Source organism: Zalophus californianus, chromosome 2, assembly GCF_009762305.2.
Source record: "Zalophus californianus isolate mZalCal1 chromosome 2, mZalCal1.pri.v2, whole genome shotgun sequence".
NCBI classification, from domain to species: domain Eukaryota; kingdom Metazoa; phylum Chordata; class Mammalia; order Carnivora; family Otariidae; genus Zalophus; species Zalophus californianus.
In genome coordinates this window covers 107172242-107190590 of record NC_045596.1, presented here as the reverse complement: position 1 = coordinate 107190590, position 18349 = coordinate 107172242, and the positions used below count along the sequence as shown (strand labels likewise).

The 18349-nt window shown below is 34.8% G+C and overlaps 1 protein-coding gene across 1 annotated transcript in view; it reads left to right on the top strand.

The window, feature by feature from the left end:
- Positions 1–18349, top strand: part of SCLT1 (sodium channel and clathrin linker 1) — a 184626-nt gene that overhangs the window by 85126 nt on the left and 81151 nt on the right. The window contains 2 exon segments of the mRNA XM_027600311.2: positions 8650–8827; positions 12760–12858. Coding sequence (XP_027456112.2) covers positions 8650–8827; positions 12760–12858 — 277 coding nt within the window.

Genomic DNA, 18349 nt, shown 5'->3' with positions numbered 1-18349 from the left:
TATGATATTTTCTAGAATATGTATTTTATAACTGCTAAACAAACTATAATCCTAAGTTTTAAATCTGATTTACTGGACATTATTTTAAAAATCATGTTCAAAACATTGATATATTTTGAATGTATATTCAAAGATCATTTCTGTCTACCTTTTCCCCAAAGCAGTCATAGTCAAGTTTAGTCAATCCCCAAATCAGAAATGTTCTTTCCATCTTAAAGCAAAAAAACAAAGTTGGGTAAAAATTAAACAGAAAAACTATCCTACTAAGTAGGTACACAAGAGAAAAAGTACTCAAGAAATCATTATAGGTGTTTTCTCTGGAGTCTTCTGGAGCAGTAATTTTCAATTATCTTTGAAGGTCTGGACTACTCTTTAAATATATTCTGTAGGTTGTCTTTAATCGCTATCTTAATGTAAATGTGCACTATAAAATCTTTTGTTGTTTTTGTTATTTCCTAGTCCTCGTTGAATGTTCCCTTAAAAGATTTGAAAATTGTCATTTGTAATCTATTAAAGATAACAGTGATGACCATAGCCCATAAATTCACTTTATGAGTAATAGCCGAAAAATCTACTCTGTATGATTGGAATCTTTTACACTGAGAAATAGTCTGCTGATCTGAGCACATTAATTGAGATCTCAGTTCTAGTCATAGATCCAAAGTTAATTTATTGTTTGTTGAGAAAAAAAAATTAGTATGTTTGACCTTCTGTTTCCTCTTCTTCAGAGTATTAATAAAAATAATTTCTTTCCTCATGGCAGTTGAGAACTAATTGATTTTAACTACTAACTTGAGACTTTGATGAAAAAAGTTGTAATTTTTAAGTGCTAGGGTTTTGGGTTTTGCTTTTCACTTTTCTAAACTTTTCAGCAGTTTATTGATTGATTTGATTATACTACTGCTTTCCTGAACTTCTTTGTGTTAACCTTAGAAAAAAAGTCTGGTTGTAGATTTTCATTTCTATTATCTTAGTAGATATTCTATGCTATGAAAATAAATGCTAGAGACTTAAAACAGTAAACTCTTGAACAGTGAATTTTAATTCCTTTTGATTCTAATAATAATCATAAAGAATCAAGTTGTTTTTTTCGTTTAACAGTGCTTTGTCTTTTTAGTGTTGAGAGTTTGCAGATTTTTGTTATTGTTGTTTTAAATTTTTTTGCTTTTAGTATGAAGCTATAATACAACCTAACCAAATAGCTCTCTAAGAAGAGATCAGTGCATGTATAAGAAAATCTAAGGATATTTTTTAAAGTCCAGTATGCAGCTAGCCACCTCTGAAAAGGAAATTTTTACATTGACTGCCTTTTAGAGCTATTAAACTAATATTGTTACTGTTATGATAAAAAAAAAAGCTTATATACTTTAAAGCTTAAAAAAATCTCTTGTACTACTGTATAAGAGAAAGCAGAGTTACTAGTGTACTTGATGTGTGTTTCTAAGCACCATTCAGCCAATCTGTTTTAGGTGTAAATGTATCCTATTTAATGGAACTGCCAGTTAGAAAAGTTTTGTTTTTAATGGTCATCTCTGTTCCACAAAATCAGAGACATTTTGGCCTCAATAAATGCTTTTTTTGCCATTATTAAAATTATTATTTTTAAAATTATTATTCGTGATCCTTTCAAATGTCATAAACACCTAAGAAGCATAAGTTATTTCCTTCTGTCTTTAAAAGAAAGGGTCCCTCCTCTCCCCTTTTAGATGATTCATGGATCCTGGGAATTGCCTCCAGAGAATGACAGTTCTTTCTGGGAAAGATTTTGCTGGTTTGTATATGCTCAGCTAAATAAGGCAGAAGTTAAATGAGTGGAATTGGTTTAAACTACCTCTTCATACTTTTAAATTTGGTGTTTCTTTTAAAATAATATGCAAATAGGACTAAGAAATTTTCATTTAGGTGACTGGTAAATAGTGAATTTCATTCTAATCATTGTTCAGCTTTTTGTTTGCTGCCGTACTCCTAAGCATAATAAAATACGTAAATTCTTTCATTAAAGATGTTAAAATATGGTCTTTTGGAAGGCCATGCATTGGAAATTAGTGAATATGGTTGGATAAAATATGGAGGACCTTGGAAATAAAATTAGTCAAATTTGGATTTCATGTGATGTATTACAAATTCTTTATCCAAGACCGCATGATGAAATTAGTATTTTACAAAGATTAATTTGATGATATTCTCAAAGTAAGGCTATCTGGGGACGGGACTATAAATTGTTGGAGTAAAAAGATTTTGAGATTTAGAGGCAGAATTGCTTTGATTTCTGGTTCTGGTACATTCTGTCTTTATATCTTAGAGAAGTTAACCAACCTCACTTAGCTGCAGTTTCGTTAGGATTAAATGAGAGAAGAATATGTAGGGGACCCAGCACCAAGTTTATTATTTTAAAATGAGTCTACTTATAATAATAAATGATAATTATTCCCAATGGTAAAAAATGGTTTTGGATTTTAATTGTTTTAATGGCCTTAACGAAATAGAACAAGGTAGAAAAAAGGTCTGTGATCAACTGTCACAAAGAATAAAACAGTCTTCATTGTTACAAAGAATAAGCGTCTTAAATCTTTTCCACAGTTATAACTCCTTGATTTATTAGGAAATGTTTGCAAATTAATCTGAATATTTTTGAATATTGCTACTGACCAAATAAAATTATTTAATTATTGTATCAGTTCTGTAAGAAAAGTTTTGTATGTTATAAATTGGATAAATTGGCTTTATTCATTGTTACTTTTATTTTTATCAAAGGAAAAATATATAAGCATTGTTTCAAAATCATACAGTACCACAAGCATTATAATGAACAATGGTTTCTTGTTAATTATCTCATTTCTTCACATCGCAAGTTTTCTATGTACTTCATACTAATTCATAGCCAAGTACTCTGTCAAAGCTCTAAAATGCCTCTCAGTCTGGTCAACCACATGAGGTCATTGTAATTACATCCTTTTCTTGAAGAAATCCATTGGTGTTCTCCATCCCCTGCCTAAGACCGTTCACTAGGACTGATGCAAGCTCTCATTTTAAAACCTTAATTTGCTGTGGTCCTGGGATTTCCTTCTTGCCATTCTGTATTGGAGCCTGTGTCTTTTGCATTCCCATGGCTGCTTCTTTATTGACCCTCTCATTTTAATTCTCCATCAGCTTTCTAAAGATACATGGGACACATTTTTTTAATTTAATTTTATTTCATTATGTTATGTTAGTCACCATACAAATACATCATTAGTTTTTTTTTTCATCATTAGTTTTTGATGTAGTGTTCCATGATTCTTTGTTTGCGTGTAACACCCAGTGCTCCATGCAATACGTGCCCTCATCAGGCTATCACCCATCACCAGGCTAACCCATCCCCCCAGCCCCCTCCCCTCTAAAACCTTCAATTTGTTTCTTGGAATCCATAATCTCTCATGGTTCGTCTCCCACTCTGATTGCCCCCCTTCCTTTATTTTTCCCTTCCTTCTCCTAATGTCCTCCATGCATGGGACACATTTTTTAAGATTTGCTTATTTAGAAATATCTTTATCCTACTTTCAAAGGTGCTTGATAGTTTTGTTGAGTAATGAATCATAGGTTGGAAATCCAAGGTTTTAAATCCTTTTTCCTTAGAATGTTGATATTTTCCTTAAATTGTCTAGCCTCTAGCTATAGGAAAATATTCTTATGTCATTCAAAATTAGTTTTTTATATATGATTCCTCTTTTCCCTCTGGAGACTTTTAGGATCATCCACCCACCACCACCACAATCAGTGTTCTAAAATTGCACAGTGTGTACATGCTGTGAGAATCCTTTTTCATTCATCTTACTGGGAAATTTCAGTCTAGAAATTCATTTCCTTCAGTTCAAGAAATTTTTTTATAGATTTTTTCATTTGATAGTTTTCTTCATTTTTTCTCTGTTCATTTTGCTTGAACTTAATATTAGTTAAATATTGGACCTTACGGATCGATTCCCTAATTTTCCTTTCTTTTCTCTCTTGTTTTTCATTCCTTCATTTATTTTCTCCTTTCTTGGAGGTTTCCTTAAATTTTCTTCTAATTAACCATCTATTGAATATTTTATTTTAGCTATCTTAATTTTATTTTAAAGAGCCATTTCTTATTCTGTTTCTTTTTCTGTAGTAGCTTATTCTTATTTAACAGATGTTATATCTTAGTTCAGTATATTAAATATGTATATTATGAGGTTTTCTTCTGTTATTGTCTCTGCTCTCTCAATATTCCTTTTTTTCCTATATGCCCTTCTGTCTTTCTTGGTGCTTGGTGATCCCTTCTATCCATTGATATTTAAGAGTAAGATAACAAAGTACTTGCTTTAGCAGCACATAAAAATTGGAATACAGAGAAAATTAGCATGGCCCACAGACAAATTCATGAATCATTCCATATCTTTAAAAATCAAACTTGTAGGTAGAGAACAGACTGGTGGTTGGGTTGGGGGGGGGTGAGATGGGTGAAGGTGGTCAAAAGTTATGAATTTCCAGTTATAAAAGACATACATGATAGGATGTAATGTATAAAATGGTGACTATAGTTAATAATACTGTACTGTATATTTGAAAGTTGCTAAGAGAATAGATCTTAAACATTCTTATCATAAGAAAAAAATAGCTATATGTGGTTATGTATATTAACTAGATTTATTGTGGTGACCAGTTTACATTGTATACAAATACCAAATCATTATGTTGTACACTTGAAACTAATATAATGTTACATGTCAAATATATTTCAGTTAAAAAAAAAGAGAGACACCAAAAAGCAGATAAGAGGCTAAGTGTGCATAGGTGGGTTGTGATCTGGCGGACTTTACTGTATTATGTTGAGGCAGTAAGCTGGCTTTTTCCTCGAGCAGTTCCCGTATATCACAGTCTTTGCTGGGCCAGTTTCCCCAGGGTAGGATTTGTCAGTCTTCTGCTGTGGCCTGGGAATAAAAATGCACAAGCCTGAGTGTATTCCAAAGTTGAAGGAAGAGTCTGGGAGTAATGATGTTCAATATTCAGACTTTATTCAATACCCTAGGTTTTAGTATGCCTTCTTACCCCCAACTTTACTTGAAATGACAGCCCCTTGCTGTGTAGTTATAGGTACATAGATCTGTGGGCTGAATCTGTATCATTTAAGTGGAAGTTTGTGTTTGGCAGTATATTTATTAGGAACATGGACTCTGGACCCAGACTGAGTTCTAACTCTGACTTCACCAGTAACTAGATAAATAACCTTGGTCATGTTGCTTACCCTTTCTGTACTACTCTTTCTCCATCTATAAAATAAATGTAATGCTATAACCTGTCTTATGTCTCCTATAATAAAAGCTTATATCCTACCTCATAGGTTAATGATATAACCTATCTCACAGCACTGTTGAAGATATTGAGGATTATGTTTTCTTTCATATAATTATAGTACCTAGCAAAAGAATGTAATTATACGTTTTTGCTGTTATCCTTTTTGTTACCATTATTACAAGGAGGGAACTTGACCCAATTTTAGTAAGTTGACGGGATTCTTATAAGATTTGGCTTATAAGAGCATGTAGAAGTGCCTTTATGAGAATAAGAATAGTAGTAATATGTCTTTTATGTTATAAAATTGTGGAAACCTATAAATTATGAAGCTGATGGTTTGAATCTGCTTTACTGTAACTCCACTTCACTGCTAAAACCAGTCTGACTTTTCAGAGCCAAGTGGCTGCTGGGGCTGCTAGACTGTTGAATGCATGTGAAACTTTTAGTTGCAAGGCTTTTTCTGACATGACTGGGTGTGAAGCCTGGATGAGAATGTCAGGGAGCCTTGACTCAGGGTTGGAATTCACCCAGTCCTGAACAAAGCTTGTTCTTGAGAGATGAAGTAGGTGCATGCCCTTCATGAGTCACCTGCTCTGCCTGGCCCCGAAGAGGCCATGTTGAAACAAATGGTGAACTAATACTAGTAAAGTGCTATATGTCCTATGCCTCTTTGAGAGAGGTTGGGGCTGCTTCATTTTCTTCCACGAATGCTTTACAGTAAAATAGAATGAATAATGTCATATATTTTGGCTCAGGTCATGATCTCATGGGTGATGAGATTGAGTCCCAAGTCAGGCTCTGCATTCAGCGGGGAGTCTGCTTGAGATTCTCTCTCTCCTTCTACCCTTTCCCCCCTTGCTCTCTGTCTCTCTTTCTCTCTCTAAATATAAATGAATAAATCTAAAAAAAAAAAAAATAAGGCCCAGTAATATATTAGAAAACACCTAAAACAAAGAGTAAATGAACTAGAACATAGCTCTCAAGGAAGGGAAGATGAAGAGAATTAGTTTTAAATTTAAAATAAAGGTTTTAGTGGAGCACATTAGCAACTTAAACAAAAAGAAAGGAGGAGGGACAGTCTTAATATTACACAAGGTCTGGTTTCATGGTAAAAAGCAGTAAACAGAATAAAGAGGGACCTTATGTATTGAAAAATGACACCGTTTTGAAAAAGATACAACATTAATATACCTAAGTACAGCAAGTAATAGGATAGCTAAATATGTGACGCAAAAGCTAGGAAATTTGATGAAAGGGTGGTTTTGATAAAAATATAGTTATGGTCATTATTTTGGGCCATCTGAATCTGGAATTCCCCAGATTATAGCTCTTCATGAGAGAATCAGCTAATTCTGTGGTGAAGTTTTGAGCATGTCCCTTGCTGCAAAGATTCAAACTCGATTTTCCAGCTCTCGCAGTAAGTCTGTGAACTTACCAATATCCTTTTTAATAAACCCTTTTTCTGCTTAAATTAGAGTTGGCTTCTACTACTGGCAACTAAGAACCCTGACTAAAATGGTGGTAGACCTTAACTCCATTCAGAATGAAGCAGATATACCAAACAACAGCAACAACAAAAATGTTTAAAAATAGAGATCTAAAAGGTAGGCTGAGTTCTCTCATTTCCCAAAACTGGGAGAGTCTGAGGTGTGCTACAGCAGGGAAGTTTCCTCCCGGTTCTTCGGTGTGGGTAGCGGGAGTGGGAAGAGGCTAGAGAATGCTTCTCCTGCCATCACTTAGAAAAAAGAAATGCCTGAAAATAACAAAGAAAAATATGAAATGTAAGAGAAGTTATCTTACCAGAATGTATCAGAACCTATTATAAAGCCATATTGATCTGATTTGGGTATAGAATAGATCAATGAAACATGATAATCCATAAGTAAATCATTATATTTGCATATTTTAAGTATGTTAAGGGGATTATTTCAATTCATCAGTTACTAATGGTATTCCTACAACTGACCATCAGTCTGGAAGTTAAATTGGACTTCTCTCTTATAACACATTCAGAAGTAAACTCCAGGGGTGCCTGGGTGGTTCCGTCGGTCAAGTGTCTGACTTTGGCTCAGGTCATGATCCCAGAGTCCTGGGATCGAGTCCCACATTGGGCTCCCTGCTCAGTGGGAGTCTGCTTCTCCCTCTCCTCCCTGCTTATTCTCTCTCTCTCTCACTATGTCTCTCTCTCTCTCTCAAATAAATAAAAATCTTAAAAAAAAGTGAACTCCAGATGCATTTAAGATTTACTAGTAAAAATATTAAAGGCATAGCAATCTTTTGAGGAAATCTAGGAAATTACATTAACAATCTATGGAAGAAGGAAATAGTCTTTATAAAAAATGAAATCCTACAAGCTGGAAAAAAAAATCAAATTTAGCTGTATTAAAGTGAACATTTTAGTTTAGTAAAGAATTCCTAAATAGAGTCAGTAGGCAACAACAAAAAAAGTAGATTTGGGAAAAATATTTGTAGCATACAGAATAGCCCGAAGGTTTATATCTTAACATTCAAAGAGTTCATATAAAAGAACAAGAAAATAACCCATCAGAAAAAAAATTGGCAGAGGATATGAAGAGGAAATTCAAAACGGACAGTTCACATGGCTGACAAACTAAAAATATGCTTAAACCCTCCAGTAATCAGGGAAATACAAATTAACAGTGAGATGAAGTTCCATCCATCAGACTAGGAAAAGAAAGAGCTTTTGGATGTATTGCTTGAGGGGATTTCTCTAAGATACAGAATGAGAAAAGCAAGTGCAGAGAAGGGTGTATATTATAATTTTCATTTTTATAACAAATTATGTTTAAAAACCTATGGACCAATGTGTATATACTTTGTATGTTTATCTGTGTATGTACATATGTATATGATTTTATGAACATGGAGAAAAATATAAATCGATACACATTAGTAAATCAACATGGGTTACCTGGGTAGAGAGTGGGTAAAGGAAGCCAAGCAAAAAAGGAAAAATTTTAAAAGATCATATAAATAGAAAGAATAACTCATTCTTTAAGGAGTTGCTCTAAAACATTGTCATGTAACTATAATATGCTGTGATACTGTAGAAAGTGTAACATAATTAGAGTCAGAATATCTAGGCTCAGTCTCAGCCCCACAGCTCATTAGCCATATGGCCTTAATCAAATGCTTCACCTCTTTGGGTCTGTTGTTCTTTAAAATGGAAACAATGAAACCTACTTTATAAAACTTTGGTGCAGATCAAATGAGAAAATACACGTGAAAGTAACCGGAATAGTGTTTGTTCTATTATAGATGCTCAGTAAATCTATATTTTCCTTCTTCCCTTTAAAAATATTTGACTTTCGCAATGTAATTATTTACTTTTAGACTCTGTGTAGCAATCCAAGAAGCCACCCAATTAAGAGCACAAAAAACACATTTGGAAAAACAGACTAGAGAATTACAAGCAAAGTGCAATGAATTAGAAAACGAAAAATATGAAGCTATTGTAAGAGCCAGAAATAGCATGCAGCTCTTAGAAGAAGCTAACCTTCAAAAAAATCAGGTAAGAAAACTAGTAAACATGTTTACAAATAATATAATATGACCTAATAAGGGAGTCAATAATTACAGAATGAACACATGAAAATGAAACTACTTTGCTCTCCATTAGCAGACATATTCTTCGTGGTAAGACTTAATCATAAAACATGATAAAATGGGGGCACCTGGATGACTCAGTTGGAAGAGCATGCGACTCGATCTCTGGGTCATGAGTTTAAGCCCCACATTGGGTGTAGAGATAACTAAAAAAACAATAAAATAAAACAAAATATGATAAAATGTCAAACCTTTTCCCAAAGCTTTCATATCAGATCTTATGTCTCCAATCCTGATGTAAATAATACTCATCCCCTATAGTCTCATACTTTAAAAAATCTGCTATAGCACTTTAATGCAGTATACCCTCTATTTTATTCAGTTGAATCAGATTAATCTTACTCATCTTCATTGCCCCTTCATCACTTACATAATTACTCTAATAGAGCAGAAGCTTAATTGACAGGAATTAAATTTAGCTGTAAAGATTTATTAACTAGAACATTCATGTCACTGTTCTTTTTTTAACCCTCTAACAATTGTGATTCCTATGCTATCACATATTATAGTTTTTTTCTTTTATTACTTCCATATAAATGGTATATAGTTCATAGAGGTCACCAAGTGGATAGATTTGTTTTTAATGTTCTTGCCTCCTTTATTTAGAGATCATTAAATCATTACTTCGTTTAACCAACATTTATTGAATACCTAACATATGCATAATTGCTGGGAAATATGGGGAGTACAAAGGAAATGCTTTACTTATGTTTCCTTTTTTACATAGTAGAGGGTTTTTCAAGAGGGCTGTTAAAAATGAAACAAGCTATATAAGTCACATATTAAGAAGCTAATAAGTAAAAAGGAAATAATATTCAAATCTAAACCTTGAGAATGCAAAGGTGCTTGTCATGCCTTTCAGCTAATAATTTCATCTGTGATTTGAATACTGTCTCTTAGAATGGTTGAAAGGCACAACATAGATATAATATGCTTGGGAATTGCTCTAAACTCTAAGTTAGCTAAAACAGTTCAGAGCAAGACAAAATTGTTTATCTTTCCCCTCTGAAGCCTAGTCATATGAGCATTGTTAATATCAGGTCACTAAAGATGAACATTTTGTGTAAAGCACAATGGACAGAGAAGTAGCTATATTCATTGCCTATCCCTTAAATCTACTCACTCAGGTCCAAAGTCAACAGACCCTTAAAGAGCCCATTTATGGCTACAGTATTAAGCTCCCTCCTGACCCACTGTTTAATTGTTATAGAAGTCCCACCTTTAGTTGCTTGTTCCAGAAAGTCAAGGATTCTCTCCACTGATCATACAAACAGACATCAAACACAGCCTATTATTGTTCTTTTATGATGCTTCCCTATTTCTTCATTGTCCCATTCTCTCCCACAAAGTTGTTACATCAAAACAGCTGTTACTGTATAATTTACAATAGCCAGGACAATGGAAGCAACCCAGTTCCCATCCATATGTGAATGGATAAAGATGTGGTGTATATATACAATGGAACATTACTCAGTCATAAAAAGAATGAAATCTTGCCATTTGTAATGACATGGATGGACCTAGAGGGTCTAATACTAAGTGAAGTAAGTCAGAGAAAGACAAATACTGTATGATTTTACTTATGTGGAATTTAAGAAACAAATGAACAAAAAGAGACAGACTCTTAAATATGGAGAACAAACTGGTGGTTGAGGGAGGGCAGGTGGATGGGGAGATGGGTGAAATAGGGGAAGGGGATTAAGAGTACACTTACTGGGACGCCTGGGTGGTTCAGTTGGTTAAGAATCTGCATTCAGCTCAGGTAATGATCCCAGAGTCCTGGGATCGAGTCCTGCATCGGGCTCCTTGCTCTGCAGGAAGACTGCTTCTCCCTCTCCCACTCCCCCTGCCTGTGTTCCCTCTCTCGCTGTGTCTCTCTCTGTCTCTGTCAAATAAATAAATAAAAATCTTTAAAAAAAAAAAAAGTACACTTATTATGATGAGCACTGAGTAATGTATAGAACTATTGAATCATGGGTGCCTGGCTGGCTCAGTTGGTAGAGCATGCAACTCTTGAACGCAGGGTCATGACTTCAGCCCCCACATTGGGCATGGAGCCTACTTAAAAATAAAGAAATAAAAAATAATTTAAAAAAAACCCTGCTGAATCATTATATTGTACACCTGAAATTAATGTAACACCCTATTAATTCTATTTGAATAAAAAATAGCTGTTAATTCTCACTAGCTTACCTATTTAAGCAGGAAGAAATTTGTTAAACAATTTAAAAAAAGCAGGAATGTGTATGGTATCTTTGGAAGGTAGTGGGATCAGAACACAAGGCCATTTATTATGTAATGATAAAAAAAAAAGAGATTCAGTCAGGCCTAAAATTGGAGCAGTTTCAGGCTCAGATATTTTTGGGTTTTTTAATTTTTTATTTAAATTCAATTAGCCAACATATAGTATAGTACATCATTAGTTCCAGATGTAGTGTTCAGTAATTTATTAGTTGTGTATTAACACCCAGTTCAGAAAGATATTTGGCCTAGAGATAAATTTGGGAGTTGTCAGCATATAAATGATATTTAAAACCAAGATACTGGATTAGACCATCAAGGGACAGATGAAGATAAAGGACTAAGGACTTAAGTCTTTGGTAGTACTATTTCTATTTGTTTAATTCAGCTTTTATTTTAATTCCAGTATAGTTAACATACAGCATTATATTCGTTTCAGGTGTACAATATAGTGATTCAGCAATTCCATACATCACCAATGCTCATCACTTCACATGCACTTCTTAATCCTATCACCCGTTTCACCCACCCCCCCACCTATCTCCCCTCTGATGGGTAGTGCAATTTTTTTTTTTAAGATTTTATTTATTTATTTGAGACAGAGAGAGTGAGAGAACTGGAGCAGGGGGAGAGGGACAGCGGGAGAGGAAGAGTGAGAAGCGGACTCCCCACTGAGCAGGGAGCCCAACACAACACAGGGCTCGATCCTAAGGACCCTGGGATCAGGACCTGAGCTTAACCAGCTGAGCCACCCAGGTGCCCCTGGTAGTGCAATTTTTAAAGAGGTTCAGAAGAAGAAACAGGAGTGTAGACTAAAAAGGATTGATCAGTGAATTAGGAGGAAAACCAATACTGTGGTGTGCTGAAAGCCAAATAAAGAAAGTAAAACAAAAGAGAGTAATCAGTTATCTCAAGTGCTGCTGACAGATCAAATAAGATAGTTATTCAAATTTGACTCATGGGTTATTAATGGAGACTATGGATGGTGAAAGCCTGATTGGAGTTGGTGTAAGAGAGAAAAAGTATTGGAGATGAGCAAACAGACTATAAAGGAGTTTTGCTTCAGAGGGGAGCAGAGAAATGAGGTGTGCTGACAACAGAACTGGGATTATAAGAGTATTTTTTAGTTGGGAGAGGAAAATGATTGAATAAATAGAAACATCAAGGAGTTAGGTGACAAGGGACATAATTTGAATAATACCAAATAATGGAAAGAAAAGGAAGTCCAAGAGATTTTTTTCCAAGACTTTAATACCTAGACTTGATGGCATTTTGTATAGTGAGTAAAGGAAAATTGAAAAATAACTCTTTAAGATTTCTAGCTGTAGAGGTTAGAAGAGTGATGGCCCTGGCCGAAATAAATACCAGAGTAAAATAATAAATTTTTAGGACAAGGTCAGGTGAGAAGGTTAGGGAAAATAAGTCTCATTCATAACTTAGGCAAGATTCCAAGTGATGTCCCAGAAGTTTAGAATAAGATATTTGCTTTCAACAAGTGATTAGTGGAGAGGTTTTTATTCATTTACTGTGTTATCTTTATTAATAATGATGTGATTTATAATAACATGAAATGATTATGTGATTATTTTTCTGAAGGCTCTACTTGAAGAGAAGCAAAAAGAAGAAAATATAGAGAAAATGAAAGAAACAGTCTCTCGGCTTGTGCAAGATGCTGCCATAAGAACCAGGAAGGAAGTAAGGAGTCTTTAAACTTTAAACGTTTACAGAATTTCACAACCCAAGACTAAATACTACCTAAGCTTTTGCCTGATGGACCTAGCTGATTAACTATCAGCTAACCTAAACCAATTGTGCTAAATTTCAAATAAAAGTCATCTCAGGATACCCCTACCATTTGAGCTAGAGTGGGGCTAAAGTGGGGACAGAGGAAGGTGAAGAGGAGGAGAGGGGTTTAGGCTAAGAATATTGTGAAGATTAATACACCTGAAGTGTAAAATTAAAAAGAAGCCTCAAAAAGAAAATAGAAGGCGTAAGAAGTAAGAGAAGAAAACCTACTGTTGGCCTGCAGAATCTTAGAGCAGCATAGGACTGGAGAAATCTGGTTTGACCTCTTTTTTATTGGTAAAGAAACTGAAACCATGAGAGGTTGTTGACTCACTCAAAGTTATATACGAATTAAAGCCAGAATTTATTTTTTTTAAGATTTTATTTATTTATTTGAGAAAGAGTGAGGGAGACAGAGAGAGAGAGAGAAAGAGCAGGGGGAGGGGCAGAGGGAGAGGGAGAAGCAGACTCCCCACTGAGCAGGGAGCCCGATGCGGGGCTTGATCCCGGTACTCTGACCTGATCCGAAGGCAGACACATAACTGACTGAGCCACCCAGTTAAAGCCAGAATTTAGACTCATACCTTCTCCTGGCTGTACTGAGCCCAGCATTGTTTTGATCGTATCATGCTGGCACTTGTACAATATGTGAATGTGTTGTTATTTTCAATTCTGTTATCAAGACTAAATCTGATATTTTTGTGTTAAACTAATGAATTGTTTCTTGGTTTGAATTGTGAGGCTTATGCAAATTAAAACTGGGAAATGTAAGTTTACTTTCATATAAAGAGACAAGGAAGACATAACATCTATTTGCCTTTTCTTCTGGTATGGATATGAATCAATTCATAAGTGTTGTGGTAAAGTTTGAAAGTGTAAAGTGAATTATGGAGGAAAAAAGAGAAAAACCCATTTTAAAGATTAAAAAAACTCAAGTAACTTGCTTTAGGGTTCTCCCTCTAGGAAGTAGCAAAACTAGATGTAAATACAAGTCTGTTGATTCTAGAGCTCTCCTCTCACTCACTATGAGAAATTGTTTCCCATTAATTTTGTATTCTTTTGTTTTTAGAAATTTTCAAACCCATAAAAAGGTTAAAAGCTGTACAGTGAACACTTCTTTTCCCCTTACCCAGATAATTCTTAATGTCTTGCCACATCCATTCCATCTCTTTCTAAACATACACACACTCTTTTCCCAAACATTTGGACATTGACTGCAGGCATTATGACACTTCACTCCTAAATATTTTGGCATGTTTTTCCCCTGAGGACATTTTACTACACAACCACACCACTATTACCATACCTTAAAAAAAAAACATTATTTTAATCTACACTCAAATTTCCCCAAAATATCCTTGTTAGCTTTTTGGTTTTTTAAATCCAGGATCCAATCCAAATTTATGTATCATTGCATTTGACTGCTATGTCTGTGTAGTCTCCCTCAAACCCAGTCCTTAGCCTTCCTCTGTGTATGACAAAGAATCCTTTGTACAATCCAGAATATTCCACATCTGGATTCATGTGACCATTTCTTCTTGATTAGACTTAGGTCATTTCTGGCAGAGTGATATGTATATCTCCCACTTGATCACATCAGGAAGCTAAAATATAAGGTTGTGCATTGGTTGAAGCTAAGCTTGACCACATGGTTAAGGTGGTAAGATCAGAACTTTCCATTTGTATACTTTATAAATAATTGGAGGAAATACTCGAAGACAGTACGGGTATACTTTCTACCAAAAACTTCATCCAGTGGTCTTAGCATCCATTGATAATCCTTGCCTGAGATAAATATTATAAGGAGTGATTACAAATGATTATATTCTCTCATTTTTATACATTTGTTAGCTGTCATTTTTCAGTAAAGAAGAGTTTTCCCCTCTTTTTTAATATGATGGTTTCATTGGTCTTTATTTTTTTGTTATAATCCATTACCATAATTTTTTTTCTTCTCATATTGTCTCTGTAGCTTTTTTGCATAAACGATGTTCCTCTCTCATTTTGTACTTTCCCTGCCTCAGATATGGAATCAGCCACTTCTCCAAGAAACCTTGGTTATAATTTTGATATTTGTGCCAGAGACATGAATTTGCAAAACTACTGTTTTCATTTTTACTGTAATATTTACATTAAAATGCCTTTCTATATATTCATAAAGGCTATCTATGAAATGGTTAACATAAAGGATTGAAAACTAATAATCCTTTCCTTTAAAATGAGCTCCTATAAGATAGTTGGATACACTGTATATTCCATTACTGGATAAAATAAAGGTATTCTTTTCTTACCTGTATTTTTCTTTGGGCAGGATTACTTCTCTCCTAGACAGACTGAAGTAAACTTGTTTTAAACAGTTTCATCAGTTAAAAAAATAAAGCTAATGTGCTTGCTTTCCTCCCAAGCAACTAACTGGTAGAGTTTTCATTCCTATAAATTCTCTGTATGATATTTCTTGATGCAAAAATGTTCCTTAGAAATCTGTTACTTTGTCACAGGCTGAAATTACATGATTTCCTAAGATAAAATTTCTAATTCGAAGCAGAATCCAAACAAAAACCTGGGTTTTTTTAAAATCATCAATTCGTATACCATTTCTCTAGAAATCCTTGTCCTGTTCTTAGGGTTAAGAATACTGTTATCTTTGGTTGTAGTTTGAAATATTTTTGATGGGATATCTTTAAAATCTTTAACGAATTTTGTGACTTTTAGTGATAAAAATGTTTTATCAAAGTATTCATGATATGAGAACTCCTCTAATTGATTTCCTAATCCTAAAATAAATTCACGTTGGGGCACCTGGGTGGCTCAGTTGGTTAAACGTCAGACTCTTGATTTCAGCTCAAGTCATTATCTTAGGGTTGTGAGATCAACCCCCCTGACAGGCTCTGCCCTGGGAGTGAAGCTGCTTAAAATTCCTTCTCTCAAAGGAGGAGTAGGGGGACCCTCAGTTCATCTCCCCTTGAATTCAGCTAGGCAGTTATCAAATCATTCTGAATATCTAAGGAATCAATCGGAGATCTAAGAAGAGAAAAGCTGCAAGTCTACAAGTAGAAAAGCCACCACTGTTTGGAAGGTAGGAGTTGCAGAGACTTGAATCCAGGGTTATATAGCTGAGAATATGGAGGAGGGAGGGAACCTGCTTAAGAAGGATACTGCAAAGTATTATAAGCAGAGGAGTGCACAATCAGAACTTTTAGAAGTTTGCTGCAGTGGGGGATGTCCCTGACTTAAAGGTGGTCAGGTGGTAAAGCAGGGCAGAATTCCAGGTGTAACAGCATGCTCTCAAGATCCCTGAGATATATATCCATATACATGGATCTCCATATTATAGGGTTCCCAGAAGATGAGGAGTAGGAGAAAGGGGCAGAAGGCTTATATGAACAAATTACAGCTAAGAACCCTCTAATCTGGGGACGGAAACAGACATTCAAGTCCAGAAGGCGCAGAGAACTGCCCTCAAAATAAAAAAAAAAAGTCACCAGCTTGACATATTATAGTGAAGCTTGCAAATTTCAAAGATAAAGAGAAAATCCTGAAGGCATTTCAGGACAAGAGGTTCTTAACCTACAAGGGTAGACACATAAGGCTGGGAGCAAACATGTCCACAGAGACCTGGCAGGCCAGAAAGGGCTGGCATGATATATTCAGCGTGCTAAATGAGAAAATAATGCAGCTAAGAATACTTTATTGAGCAAGTCTGTCATTCAGAATAGAGGGAGAGATAGTTTCCAGGACAAACAAAAACTGAAGGAATTTATGAACACTAAACCAGCCCTGCAAGAAGTATTAAAAGAGATCCTTTGAGCAGAGAGAAAGCCCAAAAGTAACAAAGACCAGAAAGGAACAGAGACAATCTACAGGAATAGCAACTTTACAAGTAATACAATGGCACTAAATTCATATCTTTCAATAATTACTTTGAAAGTAAATGGACTAAGTGCTCTAATCAAAAGACATAGAGTATCAGAATGGATTAAAAAACAAGACCCATCGATATGCTGCTTACAAGAGACTCATTTTAGATCCAGACACTTCCAGATTGAAAGTGAAGGGGTAGAGAACCATTTATCATGCTAACGGACATCAAAGGAAAGCTGGAGTAGCCATCCTTATATCAGATAAACCAGATTTTAAACCAAAGACTGTAATAAGAGATGAAGGAGGACACCATATCATAATAAAAGGGTCTAGCCAACAAGAATATCTAACAGTTGTAAATATTTATGCCCCTAACTTGGGAGCAGCCAAATATATAAACCAATTAATAACCAAATTAAAGAAACTCATTTATAATAATACAATAATAATAGGGGACTTTAACACCCCACTTACAGCAATGGACAGATCATCTAAATATCAACAAGGAAAGGACTCTGAATGACACACTGGACCAGATGGACTTAACACATACCCTTCAGAGCATTGCACCCTAAAGCAGCAGAATACACATTCTTCTTGAGTACGCATGGAATATTGTCCAGAAAAGATCACATACTTGGCCGCAAATCAGGTCTCAACCAGTACAAAAAGACTGAGATCATACCATGCATATTTTCAGACCACAATGCTATAAAACTTGAAGACAACCACAAGAAAAAATTGGAAGGACACAAATATATGGAGGTTAAAGAACATCCTACTAAAGAATGAATGGGTCAACCAGGAAATTAAAGAACAATTAAATACATGGAAGCAAATGAAAATGAAAACACAACAGTCCAAAAGCTTTGGGATGCCGGTGCTCCTAAGGCATTCCTAAGAGGAAAGTATATACCAATACAGGCCTTCCTCAAGAAACAGGATAAGTCTCAAATATACAACCTAACCTTGTACCTAAAGGAGCTGGAAAGAACAGCAAATAAAGCCTAAACCAAGCAGGAGGAGAGAAAAATAATAAAGATTAGAGCAGAAATCAATGATATAGAAATTAAAAAAACAGTAGAACAGATCAACAAAACCAAGAGCTGTTCTTTGAAAGAATTAATAAGATTGATAACCCTCTAGCCAGACTCATCAAAAAGAGAAAAAGACCTAAATAAATAAAATCATGAATGAAAGAAGAGAGATCACAACCAACACCGAAGAAATACAAACAATTATAAGAGAATATTATGAGCAGTTATATGCCAACAAATTAGGCAATGTGGAAGAAATGGATACATTCTTAGAAACATGTAAACTACCAAAACTGAAACAGGAAGAAATAGAAAACCTGAACAGACCCATAACCAGCAAAGAAATTGAAGCAGTAATCAAAAAATCTCCCAACAAGCAAGAGTCCAGGGGCTTCCAAGGGGAATTCTACCAAACATTTAAAGAAGAATTAATACCTATCCTTCTGAAACTGTTCCAAAAAATATAAATGGAAGGAAAACTTCCAAACTCTTTCTATGAGGCC